Below are 23471 nucleotides of genomic sequence, written 5' to 3'. Positions count from 1 at the left end.
TAGGCTAATGGGTTCCTGTACATCTGCCTCGGGGCTTCCAAGTAGACGCATTTCCTTTGTTTTTTGAGCTGGAACTGTGAGTTGGCTTTGCAGCTGGAACACAGGGGGGCTTTTTAACTCTCATGGGGCCCACATAAAAAAAAATTCAACTTATACCTTTGCTAGGCCTCTTCTTCATTGCCTGTGGAACTGGTTGAAGCCTGCACTACATGGGCTTCAACCAGTTCATAACTAAAGGATGAGGTTCCTACCAATATGCCTAGCACCCAAACTCTGCTGTAGAGAGCTCAGGACATGTTGCCAGAATGCCTGATCAGCACTTGCCAGTAAAGCTGTTCTACTGTGAGCTGATTGAAGGAAAACATTCACAGAGAAGCCAGAAAAAGCCCTTCAAGGACACTCTGAAAGTCTCACTGAAGAGTTTCAACATCACCCCGAGACATAGGAGAATCTTCTCATGATCACTCGATATGGTGCAGTCTCATCAGGAACAGAACAAAGTTCCATTGACCAACAAGAAATGTGAGCTTTGCAAATCTAGAGTCACGGTGACCTCTTCTGCTATCTTCGAACATATTGTAACTGAAACTTAACTCAATGAGTTCTAGTTGATCTCGTGGTCACCTTCAACCATGGAGGACAAACACACACACCTAAAATGGCAATTGGGGTCCTCCTTAGATCATAGAGCCCCAATTCTTGTATTGTCTGAATCAGGTGGGTGCTTTGGACATCCAGATTTAGGGCCCATTTAAACGTTGCTGGTCACACCTCTGGTGTGAACATGATTATAAGATCATTGACCCTATTTTGAGGTTGTTAACACCAGAAGAAAGGAGTAAAGAATCAACATTCACATTTTGTACACTGTCAGGAAAGTTATACTCTGGTTGGGTCGAGTTATTGGGGATATTGGGGATGTCAAACTGGAAAATGGCATTTTGTAGACTATTGTCCCGTTCATTATCAAAGGCTTTTTGATATCCAACAGGAGAGTAAGTGGGCAATTATTTTATTGAAGCTGCATAGAATCTGCTCTGACAGTTGAAGCATGCTGTCACTTCATTTAACCTGAGTTGAAAAAGCTAATGTGCTTGAGGCAGTCTTGAAGGTGGTCAGTGATAGCTGTCTCCAAGAATGTTCCCAAGAAGCTTAATAAGCTGATGAATGTATGTTATCCCATACTCCTTAGTTTGAGCTGGAGTTTTGAAACCGTGGTGAGGGGGCCAAGGCCCCTATGTTGCCTTCTGATCCAACATCTGCCCTGAGGCTTGTATCAGCTGTGCCTTGTGGTTGGAACAGTTCTTATTCAGTTTTGATCAACTGCCTCGTCCTGGCAGCTGTCAAATTTTTGGCAGTTTGCTCAAGCATGAATGCTATAGGAATTATGTTTAAAGAGCTCAGCTTTCTCCATTCCCGTCTCTGCATTGTGGTCATGACTACACAGTGTAGATGTGTTTTTATTTTGTCTTTAACCTGTGTTTAAGGGCTATAAAAGGTCCCATTTAATTGCAGGATCTGGTTTTAAGACATGCAGGATCTTGGCTTGGAGACAGTTTTTAGTCCCTTTGAGACAAGTTTTAATGAAACTGTCTGCTGTTTGTTTTTTTTTTAGCTTTGTCACCCTTCAATATGTTGCAATATTGCAACAGCTCTGTCCCTAAGTGTCTCTTTGATTAACACTGATGCCTCTGCTGCTCATGTTATTACATGCTTTAAGCGTTTTCTGTCTGTTTCTCATTTGCCTGGGGTTTGCAGGTCAGAAGGAGAGAAATCTTTTCAAATAAGTGCAGTGCGAATAGAGGCCAGTCAGCTGTTTGTAATTGCAGTTTATGAGTCTTGAGCAATGTTCCCTCTAATTTTTTCCATCCATGTGCGGAATGAAGTTCGTTGCATGCACCAAAGAAAAATATAAGGCAATGTGCGGAAGTGCACCACCAATAGAAACAAAAAAAAACTGTACCTAATATATATGTTTAGAAAGTTACCCTAGGAATGGAAGAAGAAAGAATGCCACCCCAGGCATTGATATATCACTAGATCTACTGAATTCAATTTTAAATCTACCATGGTAACATTTGAACTCAAGGTCTCTAAGGTATTAAGTTCGGTACCATAATCACTACACCACCATACATGAAAGGGCCATTTGTTTTTATATTGTAGCTTGTATTTTAGCCATTTGACAGATGTTAAATTGGTCAAGACAAGACAAGGATCTTTTGTTTCAATCTGACAAGCTAAAAATAGAAAGAGATAAGGAAGCTTGCCTTTTGAATTGATAGCAAATGTGGGAAAAGGGGAGCTTCTATTTTTTCAAATTATTGTGTTTTCCGCTGAGGCTGAGCTAGTGTTTTGTACACTAACCTCCTTGCTTTGGTACACTACGCCTCTTTTAATACAGCCTAGGATGCCAAATGCTTTATGCTTTATTAACTGCTCTCTTAACCTGTCCTGCCACTTTCAATGACTTATGTACATATATATCCAGGTTCCTCTGCTCTTGTACCCTCTTTAGAATTGTACCCTTTATTTTATATTGTCTCTGTATGGCCTTGCTACCAAAATGAATCACTTCACATTTCTCCACATTGAACTTCATACAACGCTTTTCTCTAAAATTCACTGTCCAAGTTTGTCTCTACATCCTTTTTCTTTTCCTCATTGCTCAAAGTAAAACTGTTCTTCAAAATGAGTGTACACATTTAGCTTATTTAAATTTGCTTTACCTTACAGGATGTAATCGGTTGGCGAAATGTCAGTCGACTGCTTGTCTACTACAGTAACACAGGACTTCGCTTTGCTAGAGATGGCAAGCTCATCAGTATGCTACCGAATGATGGTAAATGTCACATCGATAGTCAAGGTGCCTATACAACCAGTCATCACCATGTAAGCTTCCTTTTGAAATTATCAAATGCACATAAAAACATTGGATAGACAAAATAGCTCTTTTAAGGGAAAGAAAACTTGTTTGCTGTTCTTGAAAATCTATGTATAAAGGTTTCAATTTGGGTTATACAGTATTCAAAACATTTTCCGTTGTCTCCTACACCCTTATTCTGAACATAGTAGGGATTGCGGTGATTCAAGTACTGCTACATACATTGGACATTAGTGCGTAGCACAGCAAATGAGTCTATCACTGATTTAGTAGTATTGTGTTATTGTTTGTATTTGTGAGGTGGCAACACCGGCAACCCAGATTTATTGCCTATCAGTAGTTGCCCTCAAAAGGGCTATGTCCTTGAACCACTGCAAGCCCTTGTGGTGCTTCTGCAGTAGTGTTAGGAAGGGAACACTGGATTGACCCAGAAACAATAATGAAATAGTGATTTTTTTTTATTCATTCATGGGATGCGGGTGTCACTGGCTAGGCCAGCATTTATTACCCATCCCTAATTGCCCTAGTTCACAAGGCATTTAAGAGTCAATCACATTGCTGTGGGTCTGGAGTCACATGTAGGCCAGACCAGGTAAGGACAGCAGATTTACTTCCCTAAAGAACATTAGTGAACCAGATGGGTTTTTACAACAATCGGCAATGGTTTCATGGTCATCATCAGACATTTAATTCCAGATTTTGTTTTATTGAATTCAAATTCCACCATCTGCCATGGCAGGATTCGGACCCAGGTCTCTGTATTACTAGTCCAGCGACAATACTATTACGCCATCACCTCCTCCGAGGTCAGGATGGTTGGTGACTTGGTGATGATTTCCAATCCATTTCTAGTTATTTCAGGTCACCTATGTGCATTTAAGACCATGAACTATAAGAAGCTATTATTGAATTTCTGGCTATAGAATGTCATCGCTGACTGTCCCTCAATTTGAGGATAATGTTTATTCAGGTCTGCCATAGGTCTTCATGTGACTGAACAGACTGATCCTTGACCCACAGATCTTTGGGTACAGGAGACAGGATGAACAACAAGGTAGTGGGAACCGGAGTGCAGGATTTGCTTCCTTTTCTTTCCTTCCCTGCCACTGCTCTGCTGCAACATTAAGACGTTGTGAATCAAAGCGTTATGTAGCTTGACAGACAAGTTGTCACCATTTGAAAAATTGGCAGCAATCTCTTCCCAGTCGTTAATGTCAATGCTGCCGTGCTTCAAGGAGAGCTTCACAGTGGCCTAGATTTTCCGGTCGGCGAGTGGAGCGTGGGGGATGGGGGGGGCACTCACCGATGTGTAAAATTATGCAGGATGACGTAGGGCAGTGCTCCCCGCCCCATTCCAATTTTCAGGTAGGCGGGGGCTCAGCAGAATCAGCTGTGCACCTGCCAACTTGTCAATGGCCAGTTGAGGCCATTGACAAAATCGTTAAACTAATTAATGGACCTGCCCGTCCAACTTTAATGTTGGCGGGCAGGCCAGGAGCCCAGGCGGGCATTAGGAAAAGCATGAAATCTCATTGATGGTCAGGATGAGGTTTCATGTAGGTTTAAAAAAATGTAATTAAAGTGTATTTAAAAGTGATGGACATGTCCCAACTCATGTGACAGTGTCACATGAGGGGACACGTCAGGGAAATTTTTTTTGTCTATTTTTCAGAAGTTTTATTGTAGAGTCGATCTCCCTGAGGCAGCACTTAGCCTCAGGGAGATGAGTGCAGTCTTTCACGCGCATGCACGATTGATCGCACTCTCAGCTCAGGGAATCCGCCCGCCCACACTGGAAGCGCATAGCACTTCTTTGCAGACGTCACGCAGGGAGGGCCTTAATTGGCCTACCCACGTTAAATGGCGGCACGCCCCGGATCGGGGGCGCTGATCGGAGGCACGCCTCCATGTGCCCGCTCCTAAACTTCCCCCCCCAATGGGGGGAAAATTCTGCTCATTGTTTCTGAAGCAATTTTTTGCCCTCCCTGGGACATTGGCCATTTTAGAGCTGAGACCTAGCTGGGGAGATGCTTTTTAGCCACCAGTGTCCTATCAATCAAAGTTCATTTTGCAGGAGTTTTGCCTGAATGCTTGTGGAGCTGGCTTCAAGATGGACATTAGCATTTGTTCAATGATCCTCCCATTGAATCTGGAGGATGCAGCGTAGGCATTGCTGATGGAATTTCTCAAAGTCCAGGTCTCACTGTGATTACAACTCCTCTGAACTGTAGGCAAATCTCCTTTAATCAAATGTCACATTATTAAGTGTCATGCAATCAAACATGATGTGTTATAATATATAATATCAAACATTCAGGAATTGTCCAACCAAAGTTGGCAACCGTGACAGTGATGCATTGGAGCTGTGTTTTCTGTGTTGAGTCAGTGAGGTTGAGATATAGAATAACAGATTATTGTAAAAAGTTACTTATGGAAATCAAAACGTAGTATAAGTTGGGAATTGGTCTGAGGAGGTTATGTTGCAAAATTTAGATGATAAATGGTGTGCATTTTGGATTTTTTGTACTTTGCTCACTTGCAAATTCTGAAATGTTTTTTATTTACAGAATCATCCATCCATTTCCCATTTGGCCCAAAAACTTGAGGAGAATAAAATCCAGCTTTTCTTTGCTGTTAAAGAAGAGTTCAAAGACATTTACCAGGTAAGACAGCCTCAATTGCCTAGCAGTTGATTGGTGGACCTGATAGTGACAGGTCTGGAAAATTCAATGGCGATGCAATCTGCGCTTTCCCTGCTTTTCTGCACACCTCCTCATTTCCGTCAAGTTGTTTCCAATAAATGCTGGATGAATCTGCCCAGATGTAGCCAGTTTGCAGCTAAGCTACATGCAAAAGAGGACCATATATCCTCTGATGCATTTGTATCATTAGAACATGGGTTGCAAGGTCTCCTAATAAGTCTAGTTATCCAGAATTCAAAGGCTGATGGAAGGGACCCAAAAAATAGTTGATGTTAGTCAAAACCTGTGCAGTAATTTCCGTGGACTTTCTGAGGAAATAATTAACATGTTGAAAAGAATTTGGTTTATTTAACTGACTCATGTTGCAACGGGCATTCACAGCAAAACTCTACCCATGCTTTAGTCATGCTTCATGGTAGAAGCCAGTGACCCGGCTCCATTATGTAAATAATCACAAAGCTGAATGTTTGGCTATGAATGGAATAGGTGGGTGTGTGTGTTGGCAGGGGAGGGAGGGGGTGGGGGGTGGGGGGGTGGGGTGTGGGTGGTGGTGTGGGGAGGAGATGCGTAACTTATCGGTGAATGGAGGTCTGGTCCTGTTTCTCAGTTGCAAAATCTAAGCTTAGTATTTTCAAAAATATTATACGTGTAGACAGAAACTATCTTCAAACCATTACATTTATTGTAAGTACCAACACAGAATTGAACTTTACAAGAACCTGATGAAATATGTTAGAAGTCTACTATTTTGCAGGTTTTTCAGTAGTAGAGCTTTTAGAATCAAAGTTGCTATTGTCAGCAGATTGAGTGATTGTCCTTGTCCACCTCTGTCGGAAGACAGCATTTTGCCTACTCTCTTAGGTTATGGTATCTGGTAAAGGCTGAAGTGCATCTGAAGTAACTGTTTCTGCCTATTTTGGAATGTGTGGATGTGGTTAGGAGGTTGCTTAGCTTGGGCCAACATAATCACACAAAAAAGCAGCCTCAAGTTCCTGTAATATAATGAGAGATTTAACATGTATCAAAGCAGACATGAAGTATAATGTATTAGAATGGTTTTAGACCAAGACTGGTTCACTTATGTACTACCACAAAGATCATCTTGGAACTTGTAGATGTTAACAGGTTGTATATTTATTTAGCTGTCTATGTTATAAGTAAAACCTTTGTATTTTAACATCTTTACTTGACTTGTAGCTTCTTCTATAACTGTAATAAACATATATACTTTGAAAAAAGCTCTCTCTGGACTTTAAGCACCAAAGAACAAAGCTAATTTAAATTACTCAGAGAATCCATTAGTTTCATTTAAAAGTTATTTCAGCAAGGGAATGGATGTATGCATTAAACCAATATGCACTATGATTATGGAAGAGAGGTAGGCTACATAACCGCTACGCTCAATTTTATTATAGAATAAACTCTAAACTACGTATTATACATTTCTAAAATAATTCCCAACCTCATACAAAACAAATGATAGTGGCTTCTATGAATTTAAACCAGTGATTCAATAGATTCACCCTACCATCTTTGCAGACTAAATGATGTTTATTGAACATTTCTTTGCGGATTGCTTTCTATTTGTATAGTATTTTCATCTGCTAACAATTAACAAAAGAATAATAATCCATGTCACTGTGGTGTGACTCATTGATAAGGTGGATGTTGCTGTCAGAGTTCATCATTCAGTTTTGTTAAACATTTCTTTTGTGAAATTTCAAGTGCTCCCATTCATTGAATATAATATTTGTATTAGTAATCCTGTTTTTGAAGTCAAGTGTTGTTTGCCATCAGAATTCTTTGACATGTAACTGTATAGCTGATGTACTTCAGCCTTTACCATATGTAACTGGAAGAAATAGCCAATAATTTTTATCACTTCATAAAAGCTCTAACTGTAAATAAATAGTTTCTTTTCATGAAATAATTTAGTAAATTGTTATATCAGGTATAGTTTCCACCACATGCTTCCCAAGTGTTTAAATTGTGCTGCCTTCTGTAGACTGAAGTTAATTAGGCTTTTACAGCAGGAACAATTTGGAGGTGCAGGATATGGGATCAATTCTTTGAACAAAACAGCACAGGTAGGAGAAAAAGCATTTAGAATAAAAGGTGGAAAGCAACTTTACTCAAGTGTATCAATACAAGGTTAAAAGTTAAAGTTGGTGCTAAATGACAGAATATTAGAATTAAACGACTGCAATTAGAAACATGAGGCAGAACTTTTCCCTCGTTGGGCGAGCACACACCTGACCGGAGCGAGAGAAAAATAGTGTGTGATAACATTGGGCGCATGCCCCGATGTCATCGTGCACTCCTGCGACACTTCGCTCGGCGGGTGCGCGTGAGAGGTGGCAGCGTGCCCACCGGCAATTAAGGCCCTGAAACAATTAACTGAATGGAATGTTTTGCTGCCCGTCCAACCGTTCGGTTGGCGGGTAGGTGAATAGGCCAAGCGGCCTTTGCATTTTTGCGAAACCTCATCCATGGGTGGGATGAGGTATTAACCAGTGATTTATTTAAGAAAATTAAGATTTTTTAAAAATCATTTCTAACATGCCTCTGCTATTGTGACAGAGTCGCATGAAGGGACATGGTTTCTTTAGTTTTCACTTGTTTATTTTTAATGTGAAAAATCTTCAGCTCCCTGAGACAGTTTGTGCCTTCAGGGGGATTTTGTTGAGCGCAACCCACGCACATGCGCTGACTTCCACGCTCGCCCTCCTCCCCCACCCCCAGCAGCGCTGAGTGTTGTAGCGCGCAATTCACACTGACTGGCCGTTAATTGTCCAGCCAGCGTGAAATTGCAGTTGGGGCCTGGTCGCAGGCCGTGGCCAGTTTCGAGGCCACTCCTGAGCCGGCTCGCCAAGCCTGCATGACCAGGCAAAAATCCCACCCACGCAATGGTGATGAAATTAATGGCATCACAGCAAACTGGCTAGAAGCAGGAGGTGGAGCTAAGAGTGTATGAAATGTTTTATGGAAATTGATTTACTGGCTAGATAAAGACTGACATTATTGGTAAAAGGTGATATCTGTTATAAAGGTGGTCGGGGCGAAGTCGGTATGCTGTTGTTCTCCTGTACTGTTTTCACGCATCCTAGATTCTCTCACTGACTGGTATTTGGTTGAACTTGTGACAGACCTTCAAACCTTACATTTTAGTTCATATAGCGCCAGCACACGGCCTGGTTCACTGTTTCTGTGACTTTGCAGTTTCAGACACCCTTGGTTTGGTCATTTTTTAAACAGGTGGTTTTTTTGTGTCACTGAATTAGATCTTCTTGGAAAACATTTACTGTTCACTAGCAGTTCAAGCTATAATGTCAGCGACTTAAAAGTTGCTAAAAAGCAATGAGCCCTGAATGGTTCCAATTTTGTCAAACTACATTTAAAATCTAACAGTGAACATTTTTGCTGTTTCCTCTTAGTAGCAACTGTCAGCTGAAGAATTCTTGGGACAAAGGTTGTTTGAAATATTTTAGATGAAAAGGTTGGAATGATCCTGGTAGGATTATAGGACAATTAAAAACAGGCACCAGTAATCTACTGAATAAGTACAATATATCTGTTGATCCCCTGATAATGACCTGAGAACAAGATAAGAAGATAAGGTTATTTAGCCTGGCTAGTTTGTTCATGTTCAGGATTACCATGGACCGTTTTCACCACTTTCCTCTCTTGATGCTAAACCCTTGCCCTATTGAACTTGGGAACTTTAGCTCAGAAAACTTCAACTGAGTCCTCACTAATTGTTTTAGATGCCTGTTTATTCCATAAACTCAAAAATTGAAATAGTTATCTCTGGAAGTATATTTAGCTTATAGCTTACTTCACTTAGCATTCTGTGTACTGGCCTTGCTTCTGCTTAAAACCTCTCCATCCCCACAATACTGTATCAAATTAGTATGTGCAAAAAGATGTATCAAAATTAATACTTCTCCACATGGCAGGGTGGGTAAACTGTGATAACAATGCAGGAAATTATGGGAGGCAGAGAAAGCTTAGCAGTGTGAGTAGATAAGCAGATGCACAGGAACAGTAGGCCATTTAGACCCTGTAGCCTGTCCTATCAGTTAATTAGATTATGGTTGACCAAACTCCAACAGGGCCTTTGTTCTGTATCCCTTAATACTTTTGCTTACAAAAACCTATTAATCTCACTTTCATATTCCCAAATGATTGAACATCAGTTCTCATTTGTGGAATGTTACGAACTTCTACCTTGTGTGTAAAAATGTTTCCAATTTCACTTCTGAGAGGCCTGACTCTAATATTTGGACTATGCCCCCTAGTCCTAAACTTTTGAACTAGTAGAAATAATTTCTATCTGATCCTCACAATATCTTAAATTTTGAACAAAACACCTCTCAACTCATTGTTTGGTAGGACAGAACTTGAGTATTGCTGAAAGAGACATTTCTTTGTCACAGCTTTTCATCTTGTTCACAACTCTCAAGAATAGAAAATGTAAAGGGAACAGCAATTTATACTATATGAAAGAATGCTGATTGGTGCAAGCTGGACTCTGATTGGTAAAGGCTTTGCCATAAAGAATGCACCAATGCACCAAATGCACCAAAACCAGGCAGCTTGATTCTGATTGGACAGAAAGAACATGTACACACATTGCGCCTGTTTCAGCTAAACAAAATAAGTGACAGCCACTCACTGGTTCATTCCTCATCAGAATCAAGCAGCCTGGTTTAAATTTCAAACAGTACTTGGCAGTTAATTGTCAGCCACCATCAATTGGTGCATTCTCCATGGCAACACCTCTACCAATCAGCATCCAACTGACAATCAATCAACACTCCCTTCTCATACAGTATAATTTGTTGTTCATTTTATATTTGGTATTCTTGCGAATTGCGAAGAAAAGCTTCAACAAAAATCGTCCAATTTTTCAGCAAAGCTCACCTCTCAACCTTATAAATGCCAGAGAGTAAAAGCTTAGTTTGTGTGATGTCTTTTCAACCCTTGGAGTCCTGATATCATTCTGGTAATTCTATGTTTCACTCCCTCCAAAATTAATATATCCTTCCTAACGTGTGGTGCCTAGAAAGGCTCCAGGGGGAGAATTTTCTGGCTAGCTGACAGGCGGAGGGGGAGCGGGCACACACCCGGTCACCACCCGCGATTGGGTCCACACCACCATTTTATGCGGGCGGGCCTATTAAGGCCCGCCCAGTGTGAATCATGGCTCCTGAGGGCGACGGGACTGCAATGACCACCAGGTCCAATGGTGACCCAGTGGCCTGTTTGAAAAATCTGCTGCAGCCTTTCAAAGGCTGTGACTCATGGCCAGTGGAAGGGCTCCCCAGGGGGCTGCTGGTGAGGCCAGGCAGGAGGCACTGTGCCCCTCGTTTTTCTGATGATTGCCTTACTACTCTCCTTGAGGAGGTGGTAGCGCAGGCGGGAGGTCCTCATACCCCAGGACGAGAGGAGGAGACCCCCCACGTGACCAAACGTGCCTGGGAGGAGATGTGAAGGCAGTGAGCTCCTGCGACGTGGTGTGACGCAGTGGACCCTGTGCCGCAAGCGCTTCAAAGACCTCTTGCACTCAGGAAGGGTGAATAGCATGCTGACACTGGTCACATAACCCAGCAGGTAAGCTTTCCCCCCTGGTGACCTCCACCCCCTCCCCCGCCAAGTCTGAGTGTAGTGACTGCATTGAATCATTGATGGCATGTGTCCTTCGCTGGGTGGGCCAGCAGATATTGCCCATGCTGAGGTCACCCTGAGAGAGTGGTGAAGAGATGGGTTCTGGCCTACAGCATGTGGAGACCGATATTACGGTTTTGGGGGCAACTTGGAGGAGCTGCACCCAGGCGCAGTGCTGGAGCTCCAGGACATGTCAAAGTCAGGGTGATGACAGGCTGCAAGGGGAGCTTCAGTGTGGCGTGGCACTGATTGATCTGCTGTCCTCTGTACTCCATGTGCTTGTGCCTCTTTGCTATGGAAGGTTAGACCATGTGGTGCCTAATGTGATGTAGGCAGCATTTGGCCAAGGTGGTTGTAGCGAGGGGGGTAAGAGGCCTAGCAGCTTTGTGTGGGTGTTCGGCAGTTGCAGGGTGAGGAGGCACTGGAGCCCTGCAATGTCCCACTCTGGTTGGGGTGGGCCGTCCGCGAAGAGAGTCCAGGTACAAGTAGCACTAATCAATGCTCTTCTCTCCTTTTCAGGAGAAGAATGCACATAATGCCACCCAGCGGGTGAGGACTGGCAGAGGGATGGCACAGTTAGTGATTCTCAGCCGTTTCAAGCAGGAGGCCCTAGATCTGGAGAGGTGCCATGCGCCCAGGTCCACCTGTGTCAGTGGGGCTGGGGTGTCACGGGTAGGTATGTTAAGCCCAGCACTGAGGTCACCATTGTTCTCCTAACACCCATGGCAGTGCACCAGTGCAGATAGGTGGTAGTTAGAACATCGGCTAGTGTCCCGGGGCACAGCAGTGAGGGCACTTCACAATCACTGGAGTCACTAACTAGCAGAGACAGAGGGTGCCCATGGTGCCAGCGGTTGGAGGACTGCAGGGGACCAGGCATATGCTCAGTCGGTGCCTGATGATGTGCCTCTGGAGTTGTCTGGGCACCAAGTTTCTCAGCTTGGTGCCAATCCATCCATGGTGAACAGGGAGATCCAAAACGACTTCACGTTGGCGCAGCAGCTGCCTGTAGTCTCTGCGGACTCCTCTCAGGGCGCTCCGGATGAGGGCGGCAGCTGCTCTGCCAGTGACTGTCACATCCAATGAGGCTGCGATGACTGGGGAGATGCCAGCTGTGGAACTAGCAGCTCCCTCCCAAGCGGGGCCAGCACAGGCTCCACATGCCAGAGGATGGCCGCCAAGGTCATCAAGGCCAACAGGACAGCAGAGTCAGCAGGCTGTCTCAGATGCCAGTTCCAGAGAGGGGTCAGCATCATGACATAACACCCAAAAACGTAAACGTAAGGCACCTTAGGCACACCGCAGGTTTATCACTTATGCTTATGGGACGTTCAGCTTTATTGGCAAAGCCCTTAGTTAATGTTCCCTTCCAGGTAGATATTACACTCAGGTATCGAGATTGGAGCCTGCAGCACAGGTTTTTGTTGGAGGTCCATATGTGGTGGGCTAGCTGAAGGTTCATTGGATTAAAGCCTCCCGGGTGTCCCTGCCTCCCTGGAGTATGCCTGGGTCAGCAGCTACCCCCTCAGCATTTTCCTGTGCGTGCTCATCCTCAGACTCACTGCTGGATTCATCATGTGCAGCCACAGTCACTGCATCGATGACTTCATCGTCCACTGCGTCCCCCCCTTACCAACGCAAGATTGTGGAGAGTGCAGCATGCAACCGCTATCACCAACACATGATCTGGGGGGTACTGGAGTGGGCCCCCGAACAGTCCAGGCATCGGAAGCGCATCTTGAGAAGACCGATGGCTCTCTCCACCACAGCCCTTGTGGTGCCCTGGCTCCTATTGTACCGCTGCTCATCTTCTGTTCTTGGATGCTGGAAAGGCGTCATGAGCCACCTTCTGAGGGGATAGCCCTTATCACCCAGCAGCCACCCATCCAGCCGGGCTGGAGCACTGAAGAGCCCCGGCACCTGGGAGTGTCTGAGGATGTAGGCGCCATGGGAGCTGCCTGGTTACCTTGCGCAGACTTGTAAAATCTGCATCCTGTGATCGCACACTATCTGCACGTTTATGGAGTGGAAGCCCTTCCTGTTGACGAAGGCATCGGGCTGACCTGTTGGCGCCTTGATGGCCACATGTGTACAGTCTATTGCACCCTGGACTACAAATGGCTGCAAAGCCTCTGGCTCGCTGTGTCTGGCTTGCCTGGTCCCAACGGTAGTGGATGAAGGTCAATGCATGCCTGAACAGAGCGTCTGTTACCTGCTTGACACAATTGTGGACAGTTGATTGGGAGACACCATAACGATCACCCACTGACCCCTGGAAGGGGCCAGAGGCATAGAAGTTGAGGGCAGCCGTGACATTCAGAGCCGCTGGCATGGGGTGTCCACCCACACAGTTAGGGAGATCTCAGGCCCTATCATCTGACAGAGATAGTTGACTGTCTTCCTTGAGAAACTGAACCTCCTTCGGCACTGCACCTCAGATATATTAAGGTAGCTGCTTCACCACCTGTATACACTGGAAGCAGGATAATGGTATCTTCTGCGGCCCCTTCCACCTTGGACTACCTCTTGGTCCTGCACCCTTTGTGCCTGTGCCTGTCCTCCCAAAGGTGGCTCCCCTGGAGGCTGAATATGCACTTGTGGCCTCCTCCCCCTTCTAGCCCTCCCTTCCTCCTCAGCGGAGGTGCCTCCAATGGAGAGTGCAACTCCCATTCCCAGGCTAAGAGAAGGTTTCCTGAAACCTGCAGGCCCAAAAAAGATTCTTCACTGCAGATTGCTGACTTGAAGGTTGTGAGTCCAGAGCAAGTGACTGGTATGTGTTTTGAAGTATTGCAGATCACACAGGCAAGTATCAGTAACCTTGAAAAATATTTGACAGAGCACACTCGCAATCCCACTGAGCCATCTTATCCTGCCTATGGATGAGGTTTATGCAAATGTGTCCTACCCACCTGCCCAATGCGCCCATGTGACAACCCGAAGATTGCACGGACGTCGAAAAAGCTCTGTAAATTGACGCCTCAAGTGCCTTAAGTGGCCCGTTAATTAATGGTGGGCGCACATCGGAGATCATCGCGTTCCCGCCCAATGAAATATCGCGATGGTGCGCGGTGACATTGGGACGCTCGCCCAACGTTACCGCACGTCATTTTATGCGTCGGCATGTGGGTCCCTTCCCCGCACACCGACGGGAAAATTCTGCCCCAGGTGTGGTCTAACCAGGGCGTTAAATTTCAGTGCCAATGTGATGCTAGGTATGTAGGCTGTACGTCCTAAAGACTGGTGGATCATATCAAACAGTGTGTCCCGGCCGCTGTTCACAATGGGCAAGGCAGATCCATAGCATCTACACCCTGTATTCTAGTCTTCTAGATATAAGGCATTCTATTAGGCTTTTTGATTATTTTCTGTACCTGTTCATGACATGATCTATGTACCCCCAAGTCTTTGGATCTCCACTATTTCCACCTTTTCACCATTTAGCAGTAAGTAGAATTTAGAAAGTATCATTTAGAAAATAGATACAGGTGATTGCAGAAAAACAAATTGCATAATGTTGGGAAAAGAACAGTGAAAAGAAGGACTTCAATGGTAAGATTCTTAACAGAATGGAAGAGCAGAGAGATCTAGAGGTGCAGCTACGTAAACCTTTACCGGTGAGATTCAGGGAAAAAAATACTGTAAAAAGACAAATGTTTCTGAGCTTTAAATGGATGATATTTGAGGCATGCAAGCAACAGAGAAAATCTACCAGATTGATATCGGACGTGGAGGTAATAGTTGTGAAGGAAAGGTAAAAATTTGAAATTTTAATGAAACAGAGAAGGTTAGGTGGTTTAATCTAATAATTACAAAATTATGAAAGGTTTTGACAGTGATGGACTGTTCTCACTAGTTGGTGGGTCTGTGATGAGTGACCGTGGAGTCTGTATTATCACTCGAGGAATGAAATGGGAATGAGAAGAAACATGTTCACAACATGGCTTATTAAAAAGGGAATATTTATCACCATTGGCAATTGAGGTAAAGATCTTGCATCATTTAAAAGGGAATTGGATAGCTATTTAAAATGAAAAATTTATAAGGGCTTAGAGAAAAGATCTACTCCTATTTTGCGGCCCTATCAGTTATAGAGCTAAAACCACCAGAGGCACCACTAGAACTGTCCAATTCTTTGTTGCAATTTCTGTGATGCTGTAGCTTGAATTTTAGCTTTCTAAAATAATATATAATATAAATTATATTATTATATAAATTAAAATAAAAAATAATATAAAATAATATAATAATAAATAAATAAAAAAAAATAAAATAAAAAATAATATAAAAAATAAAATAAAATTCCACCCCGCCACCACCCCAAAAAAAATCTGGCAGCATAGTGATTGCACAGTGGGGAAAGTTAGACAGCAAAGCCTACCAATTCTTTTTTTCTATTTGTTCATGGGATGTGAGCATCTCTGGCTAGGCAAGCATTTGTTCCCCATCCCTAACTGCCCTTGAGAAGGTGGTGGTGAGCTGCCTTCTTGAACTGCTGTAGTTCATGTGGTGTAGGTACACCCACAGAGCTGTTAGGAAGGGAGTTAGAGGATTTTGGCCCAGTGACAGTGAAGGAACAGTGATAAAATTCCAAGTCAGGATGGTGAGTGACTTGGAGGGGAACTTCCAGGTGGGTGTGTTCCCATGTGTCTGACACCCTTGGCCTTCTAGATGGTAGCGGTCATGGGTTTGGAAGGTGCTGTCGAAGGAGCCTTGGTGAATTCCTGCAGTGCATCTTGTAGATGGTGCACACTGCTGCCACTGTTTGTCAGTGGTGGAGGGAGTGAATGTTTGTGGATGGAGGTGTCAATCAAGCGGGATGGTGTCAGGCTTCTTGAGTGTTATTGAAGCTGCACTTATCCAGGCAAGTGGAAAGTATTCCATCACACTCCTGACATGTGCCTTATAAATGATGGACAGATTTTGAGGAGTCAGGAGGTGAGTTACTTGTCACACGCTTCCTAGCCTCTGATCTGGTCTTGTAGCCACAGTATTTATATGGCTAGTCTTCTGCTCCAAAAAAGGCCTTCTACCTCTTCTGGTGTGCACAAGTGGCCCTGTGCTGTAGCGGCACCTGAACTTTCTTCATGGTCAGTGGTCATCTCTCACTTGCTGCCAGAGATGCTACTTGGATCTTGCCATGATTATAACGCCAACTTGGGAAACTAGGCCAAGGTCATGATTCTACTGAAAGGTCATAGGAACTGGGCAATAGGCAAGAGCACCACTTTGACTATGTAGGGGAGAATTAAGGAAAGCATTCATTCAAAATCTTATGTATGAATCATTTTTGCATCTTTCACTGAGAACAGAAGTAACTCCCCTAACCTTCACTGTTTCAAATTTTTATGCCATTCCTGTTGCTATCGCTTATTCACAATAAGAGTTTTCAAGGACCTTACCATTATTATTAAAGCTGCAGCCTATTATAATATGGAAAGATAACAACCTGTTTTCTCTATTTTAATAGACGCTCCAAGGTTCAATTCCAAAATATGATGTGGGAATTCTGACATCAAATTCCAGTAATGTAATCAAGTTAATCCTTGATGCTTATCACGTAAGCATTGACCATTAAAGTGACTCGTGCATCAAAATCTGTTCAACTTTTTGTACTGGGTCCAATACTTAGAAATCTAGTGGTGGTGATGTTTCCATTTTTTTTACAGGCTTTGGCTTTTGAGGTTATCTTGGAGAACAGCAAATTGCCAGAAGGAGTGTCAATACACTATACAGCCCACTGTAAAAATAATATTATTCATACAGGGGAAAATGGCAGGAAGTGTTTAGATATTCAAACTGGTGATGAGGTAAGGTATCAGTGTAAAACTAAAGTTGCAATGAATATAACGTATGCCTGCATTTCAGTCTGCTCAAAGAGATCAGTAACCAACTAGTGGAAATTATGCACTTGTGGTGCAACGTTTGGCAAGTGAAGACGTGCCTTACTATCAGATATCGTCCCCATATCCAAGCCGGAATTTTACGTCCTTGGGAATGGGTTGACAGGTGAGGGCAGTGAAAAATTGGGTGGGGTGACAGGGATGCTGTGCCCATAGCCTACCCACCTCTGCTGGGATTTTAGAACTAAACTATTATATTTACTTGTTGCTCATTTTGTTTTGTGGTAGCTGCTACAGTGTCTTACACTAAGACCCTCCTCAACTCCTTCCAAAAAAGTTACCTGACCAAATGATTTGTATTCCCTTTGTGGAAAAAAACATTGGCAATAATGCAAATGTTAATAGCTAAGGGTAGCCTCAAGGTGTTGATGGTGGAGGAATCAGCAATGGTAATGCTGTTGAATGTCAAGCAGAGATGGTTAAACTCTTTCTTGTTGAAGATGGTCATTGCCTGGCACTTCTGTGGTGCGAATGTTACTTGCCAATTATCAGCCCAAGCCTGACTGTTGTCTGGTCTTGCTGGATGAGGGTAAAGACTGCTTCATTATCTGATGAGTTGCAAATGGAACTGAACACTGTGTAATCATCAGGGAAGGCCATTGATGAAGTAGCTGAAGTTGGTTGGGCCTAGGACACTGTTCTGAGGAACTCCTGCTGTGATGTCCTGGGCTGAGATGATTGGCATCCAAAAACTACAATCATCTTTCTTTGTACTAGGTATGGCTCCAGCCACTGAGTGTTTTCCCTCTGATTTACATTGACTTCAGTTTTATTAGAGCCCTGTAATGCCACACTTGTCAAATGCTACTTTGATGCCCAGGGCTGTCACTCCCACTGCACCTCTGGAGTTCAGCTCTTTTGTCCATGTTTCGATCAAAGCTGTAATGAGATCTTGAGCTGAGTAATCCTGAAGGAACCCAAATTGAGCATTGATGAGCAGGTTGTTGCTGAATAAGTGCCCCATGAAAGCGCTGTCAATGATACCTTCTATCACTTGGCCTATGATCAAGAGTAGATCGATGGGGCAGCAATTAGCTGGATTAGATTTATCCTGCTTTTTGTGGACAGAATATACCTAGATAATTTTCCACATTGCTGGGTAGATGCCAATCTTGCAGCTACACTGGAGCAGATAGGTCAGAGGAATGGCTAGTTCTGGAAAATGATTCAGCCTTACAGCCAGGATTTTGTCGGAGACCATAGTATTTGCTGCATCTAGTGCACTTAGCTGGTTTCTTGTTATTTTGTGGAGTGAAACAAATTGGCTGACGACTGGTATCTGTGATGCTGGTATGAATATAAGAACATGGGAAATAGGAGTAAGAGTAGGCTATTTGGCCTCTTGAGCTTGTTCCACATTCAAAAAGTTCATGGACACACTAAATTCAGATCCTTTAGTTCCCTTAGCACCCCAAAATCTATTGATATTTGCCCTGAATATATTAAGTGGTTGAGCATCCACAGCTCTCTTGGGTAGAGAATTCCAAAGGTTCACTACTCTTTGAGTAAATAAATTTCCCCTCATTAAGCCTGAAATAGCTTTAAACAGTCAGCTATGACTCTGTTGGTTGCACTCTTACTCTGAGTTAGAAGATTGTGAGTTCAAGTCATACTCCAGGACTGAACACAAATGTCAACACTGACATTCCAGTGCAGCACTGTGGATATACTGTAATGTCAGAGGAGCCGTCTTTTGGATGAGATGTTAACTTGAAGCCACATCTGTCCTCTCAGGTGGACATAAAATACCCCTTGGCGTTATTTTGAAGAAGAGCAGGGGAGTTTTCAAAAATGTATCCTCTCATGGGATGTGGACATCGCTGGCTAGGCCAACATTTATTGCCCATCCCTGGTTGTCCTGGAGAAGGAGCCACCTTCTTTAACTACTGCAGTCCTTAACTACTGTTAGGAAGGGAATTTCAGGATTTTGACCCAGGGACAGTAAAGGAACAGCAAAATAATTCCAAGTCAAGATGGTGAGTGACGTTGAGGGGAACTTGCAGCTGGTGACATTCCCATGCACCTGCTGCCCTTGCTCTTCTAGCTGGTAGAGGTTGTAGGTTTGGAAGGTGTTGTTGAAGGAACATTGGTGAGTTGCTGTGGTGCCTCTAGTAGATGGTACACACAGCTACCACTGTCAATCTGGTGAGGGGGTGAATGTTTCAGGTGTTTAAATGCTTAAGGATGAGGTGCCAGTCAAGCGGGAATACTTTGTCCTGGATGGTGTTGAGCTTGTTGAATATTTTTGAAGCTGCACTCATCCTGGCAAGTGGAGAGTATCTGAAAAAACCCCAGAAAATTCTGGCAAAACTCAGCAGGTCTGACAGCATCTGTGGAGAGAGATACAGAGTTAACATTTCGAGTCCGAATGAGTCATCTTCAGAGTATTCTGACTTGTGCCTTGTAGATGTAGACGGTGGACAGACTTTGGGGAGTCAGGAGGTGAGTTACTCCCCAATATTCAACAGCATCACAAAAACAGATTATCTGGTTATTATCACATTGCTATTTGCGGAAGTTTACTGTGTGCAAGTTGGCTGCTACATTTCCTAAATTGCAGCAGTGCCTACATTTCAAAAGCACTTGATTGGCTGTAAAGTGATTTTGGTGGGGGGGAATATCCAGCGTTTGTGAAAGTTGCTATGTAAATGCAAGGCGTTACTTTTTGTCTTTCTACTTAGCCGACCCTTATTCTGAACCTGTGACCCTTTGTCCTGGACTCCCCAGCCAAGGGAAACCTCCCCTCAACATCTACCCCATCCAGCTCCTTAAAAATGTTATGTTTGTTAGATCGCCTGTCACTCTTCTAATTTCTGGGGTATATAGACCAAGTGTACTCAGCCTTTTTGTTATACATTCCGGGGATGTGTGCTTCGCTGGCTGGGCCAGCATTTAATGCCCATCCCTAGTTGCCCTTGAGAAGGTGGTGGTGAGCTGCCTCCTTGAATCACTGCAGTCCGTGTGGTGTAGGTACACCCACAGTGCTGTTAGGAAGGTAGTTCCAGGATTTTGATCCAGCGACAGTGAAGGAGTGGTGGGCGATATATTTCTAAGCCAGGATGATAAGTGACATGGGGATCCTCAAAAGACAGTCCTCTCATTCCAGGAAGCAATCCTGAAAACCTTTGTTGCTCTCTCTCTAAGGCAAGTGTAACCTTCCTTAGGTAAGAAGACCAAAGCAGTACCCAATACTCTAGGTATGGGCTCACCATAGTCCTATATAATTGTGGTAGGACTTCTTTCTCTTATACCCCAATCCCTTTATAATAAAAGCTAACATACCATTTGTCTTCCTAATTGCTTGCTGTTCCAATATGTTATCTTTCTGTGATGCGTGTAAGAGGACACCCAGGTCCCTCTGAATACCAACATTTCCCAGTCTCTCGCCATGGAAAACAAAGTTCTATTTTTCATGCCAAAGTGGTTGATTTCACACATCGCACATTACATTCCATCTGCCAGATTATTGCCCACTCCCTCAACCTGTCTACAACCATTTGCAGCCTCTTGGTGCCCCCCTTACAGCTTACTTTCCCCTGAGACTGGTTCCTAGGTAACCCATAATGTTTGAACAGATAGCTCCACAACATACATGACAACTTATCAAAGCTGAGCAGTTAAGATCACAGCCACCTGCCAAGAGGTGGTGAAATTTACATCTCATTACATATCGGAGTTCTAGCGTGGATGCTACCATAATTTCTTGTATATTTAAATATTTGACTGGTTTAAATCTAATTTTAAAATGATATGTCGCTGCGTTAAATATTAATATAAGAAAGCTGCTTTAGTGATAGTACTGTCGTTTCTCCTAATCTGCGAATAGATTGTCGTACGCATTCTTTCATCACCCTAGATTCTCACTGCATTGAAATTACAAATTGAATGCACAGTCTTAATTCTAATTTATTCTTCACCAGGGCCTGAAAACTTTGGAAATCCTTACTTCCCTCAGTCTTTCCTTCTTCCTGTGGCCTTTGGGCTTCTAAAACTAAATGTTAGTGCAATTTAATCACCATTTCTTCATTCACCTTTTCACTTTTATTCTTTTCAACCTTGCAGATCAGCCAGCAAGAACATTTTCGCTTGTAATACCTGAAAGAGGTAGTATTTTTAAAATGTCACTCCATTCTTTCCAGGTGAACTTCGCCATAAGTATCAGAGCAAAGAAATGCCCTAATAATGGGCAGAAGACAACTATTAACATCAAGCCACAGGGTTTTGATGAGAAAGTTGAAATTGATTTGGAGTTTGTATGCGAATGTGAGTGCCGTAAAGATGGAATGACTAATAGCTCATATTGTCACCATGGAGTGTTCAAGTGTGGAGTCTGTAGGTAGGTCATTAATGTATACAGAATTTGTGCACACATTATTGATAACAAGATATAGAACATAAGTATGAGTGGGAGTAGGCCATATAGGCATTTGAGCCCGCTCCACCATTCAATGAACTCATGCTGATCGTCAAGTTCAAGTTCATTTCCCTGCCTGATCCCATGTCACTTGATTCCTTTAGTGACGAGAAACCTACCTATCCTAGCCTTGAATATATTCAATAACTGAATATCCAAGCCCACTGGAGTTGAGAATCTTTCATCTAAATTGCTGACCCCTGTGTGGTAACCAGAACTTGACGCAATATTCTAGTTGTAGCCAAACAAGAGCTTTATAAATTTTCAAAATAACTTCCCTGCTTTTGTAGTCAATACTTCTACTTATGAACCCCAAGATCCCATATCATGTCCATAGAGAAAACGCACTGGGGAAACTAATGGCACTAAAAGTTGACAAGTCCCCTGGACCTAATGGCCTGCATCATGGTCTTAAAAGAAGTGGCTGCAGAGATAGTGACTGCATTGGTTGTAATCTTCCAAAGTTCCTTAGCATTTTGGAAAACCGCAAATATAACACCTCCGTTCAAGAAAGGAGGGAGACAGAAAGCAGGAAACTATATGCTCGAAACGTCAACTCTTTTTTTCTCCGCTGATGCTGCCAGACCTGCTGAGTTTTTCCAGGTAATTCTGTTTTTGTTTTAGATTTCCAGCATCCGCAGTTTTTTGTTTTTAAACTATATGCCTGTTAGACTAACATCTGTCATTAGGAAAATGCTGGAATCTATTATTAAGGAAGCAGTAACAGGACATTTAGAGAATCATAATACAGTCAAGGAGAGTCAACTTGGTTTTGTGAAAGGGAAATTACGTTTTACAAATTTATTATAGTTCTTTGACAATGAAACAAGCAGGGTGGATAAACGATAAATCAGCTGCAGTGTATTTAGATTTCCAAAAGGCATTAGATAAAGTGCCAGATATAAGGTTACCGCACAAGATAAGAGCTCATGATGTTGGGAGTGATATAGTAGCATGGACAGAGGATTGGCTAACAAGCAGGAAACAGAGATTTGGGATAAATGGGTATTTTTCAGGTTGGCAAATTGTAACTAGTGGAGTGCCACAGGGATAAGTGCTGGAGCTTCAATTATTTATGAATTATATTAATGACTTGGATGAAGGGACCCACTATTATAGCCAAATTTGCTGATAATACACAGATGGGTAGGTTTAAGCAAGTTCTGAGGGGAACACAGAGTCTGCAGAGGGATATAGATAGGTTAAGTAATTGGGCAAAAAATTGACAGATGGAGTATAATGTGGGAAAATGTGAAGTTGTCTGCTTTGGCAGGAAGAACAGAAAAGCAGGTTATAATTTAAATGGACAGAGACTGCAGAATGCTGCAGTACAGAGGGATCTGGGTGACCTTGTACTTGAATCAGAAGAGATTAGCAGGCAGCCACAGCTAGTAATTAGAAAGGCAAATAGAATGTTGGCCTTTATTGCAAAGCGGATGGAGTATAAATGTAATAATCAAAGTCTTGCTACAACTGAATAGTGCATTGGTGAGGCCACACCTAGAGTAACGTATACACGTGTTCCTCTTACTTAAGGCGGGATATACTTGCATTGGAAGCAGTTCAGAGGAGCTTTATTAGTCTGATTCCTGGGTGAAGTGCCGGGTTGTCTTATGAGGAAAGTTTGAGCAGATTGGGCTGATACTCAATGGAGTTTAGAAGAATGAGAGATCTTATTGAAACATATAAGACCCTGACAGGGTAGATGCTGAGAGGATGTTTCCCTTCATGGGGGAATCTAGAACCAGGGGGCACAGTTTAAAAATAAGAGGTGCCTCATTTAAGACCGAAATGAGGAGAAATTTCTTCTCAGAGGGTCGTTAGTCTTTGGAATTCTCTTCCCCAGAGAAGCAGTGGAGGTTGCATCATTGAATATATTCAAGGCTGTGTTATACAGATTTTTG

At 43.2% G+C, this 23471-nt stretch overlaps 1 protein-coding gene across 1 annotated transcript in view; it reads left to right on the top strand.

The window, feature by feature from the left end:
• Nucleotides 1–23471, top strand: part of LOC121275990 (integrin beta-1-like) — a 94684-nt gene that overhangs the window by 45616 nt on the left and 25597 nt on the right. The window contains exons 6-10 of the mRNA XM_041183934.1: nt 2737–2892; nt 5452–5547; nt 16721–16810; nt 16920–17060; nt 21293–21489. Of these exons, the coding sequence (XP_041039868.1) occupies nt 2737–2892; nt 5452–5547; nt 16721–16810; nt 16920–17060; nt 21293–21489 (680 nt within the window). The remainder of the gene's footprint in view (nt 1–2736; nt 2893–5451; nt 5548–16720; nt 16811–16919; nt 17061–21292; nt 21490–23471) is intronic.

This window comes from Carcharodon carcharias, chromosome 3 (assembly GCF_017639515.1).
Source record: "Carcharodon carcharias isolate sCarCar2 chromosome 3, sCarCar2.pri, whole genome shotgun sequence".
Lineage (NCBI taxonomy): Eukaryota > Metazoa > Chordata > Chondrichthyes > Lamniformes > Lamnidae > Carcharodon > Carcharodon carcharias.
This window is presented reverse-complemented; position numbering and strand designations above follow the sequence as displayed.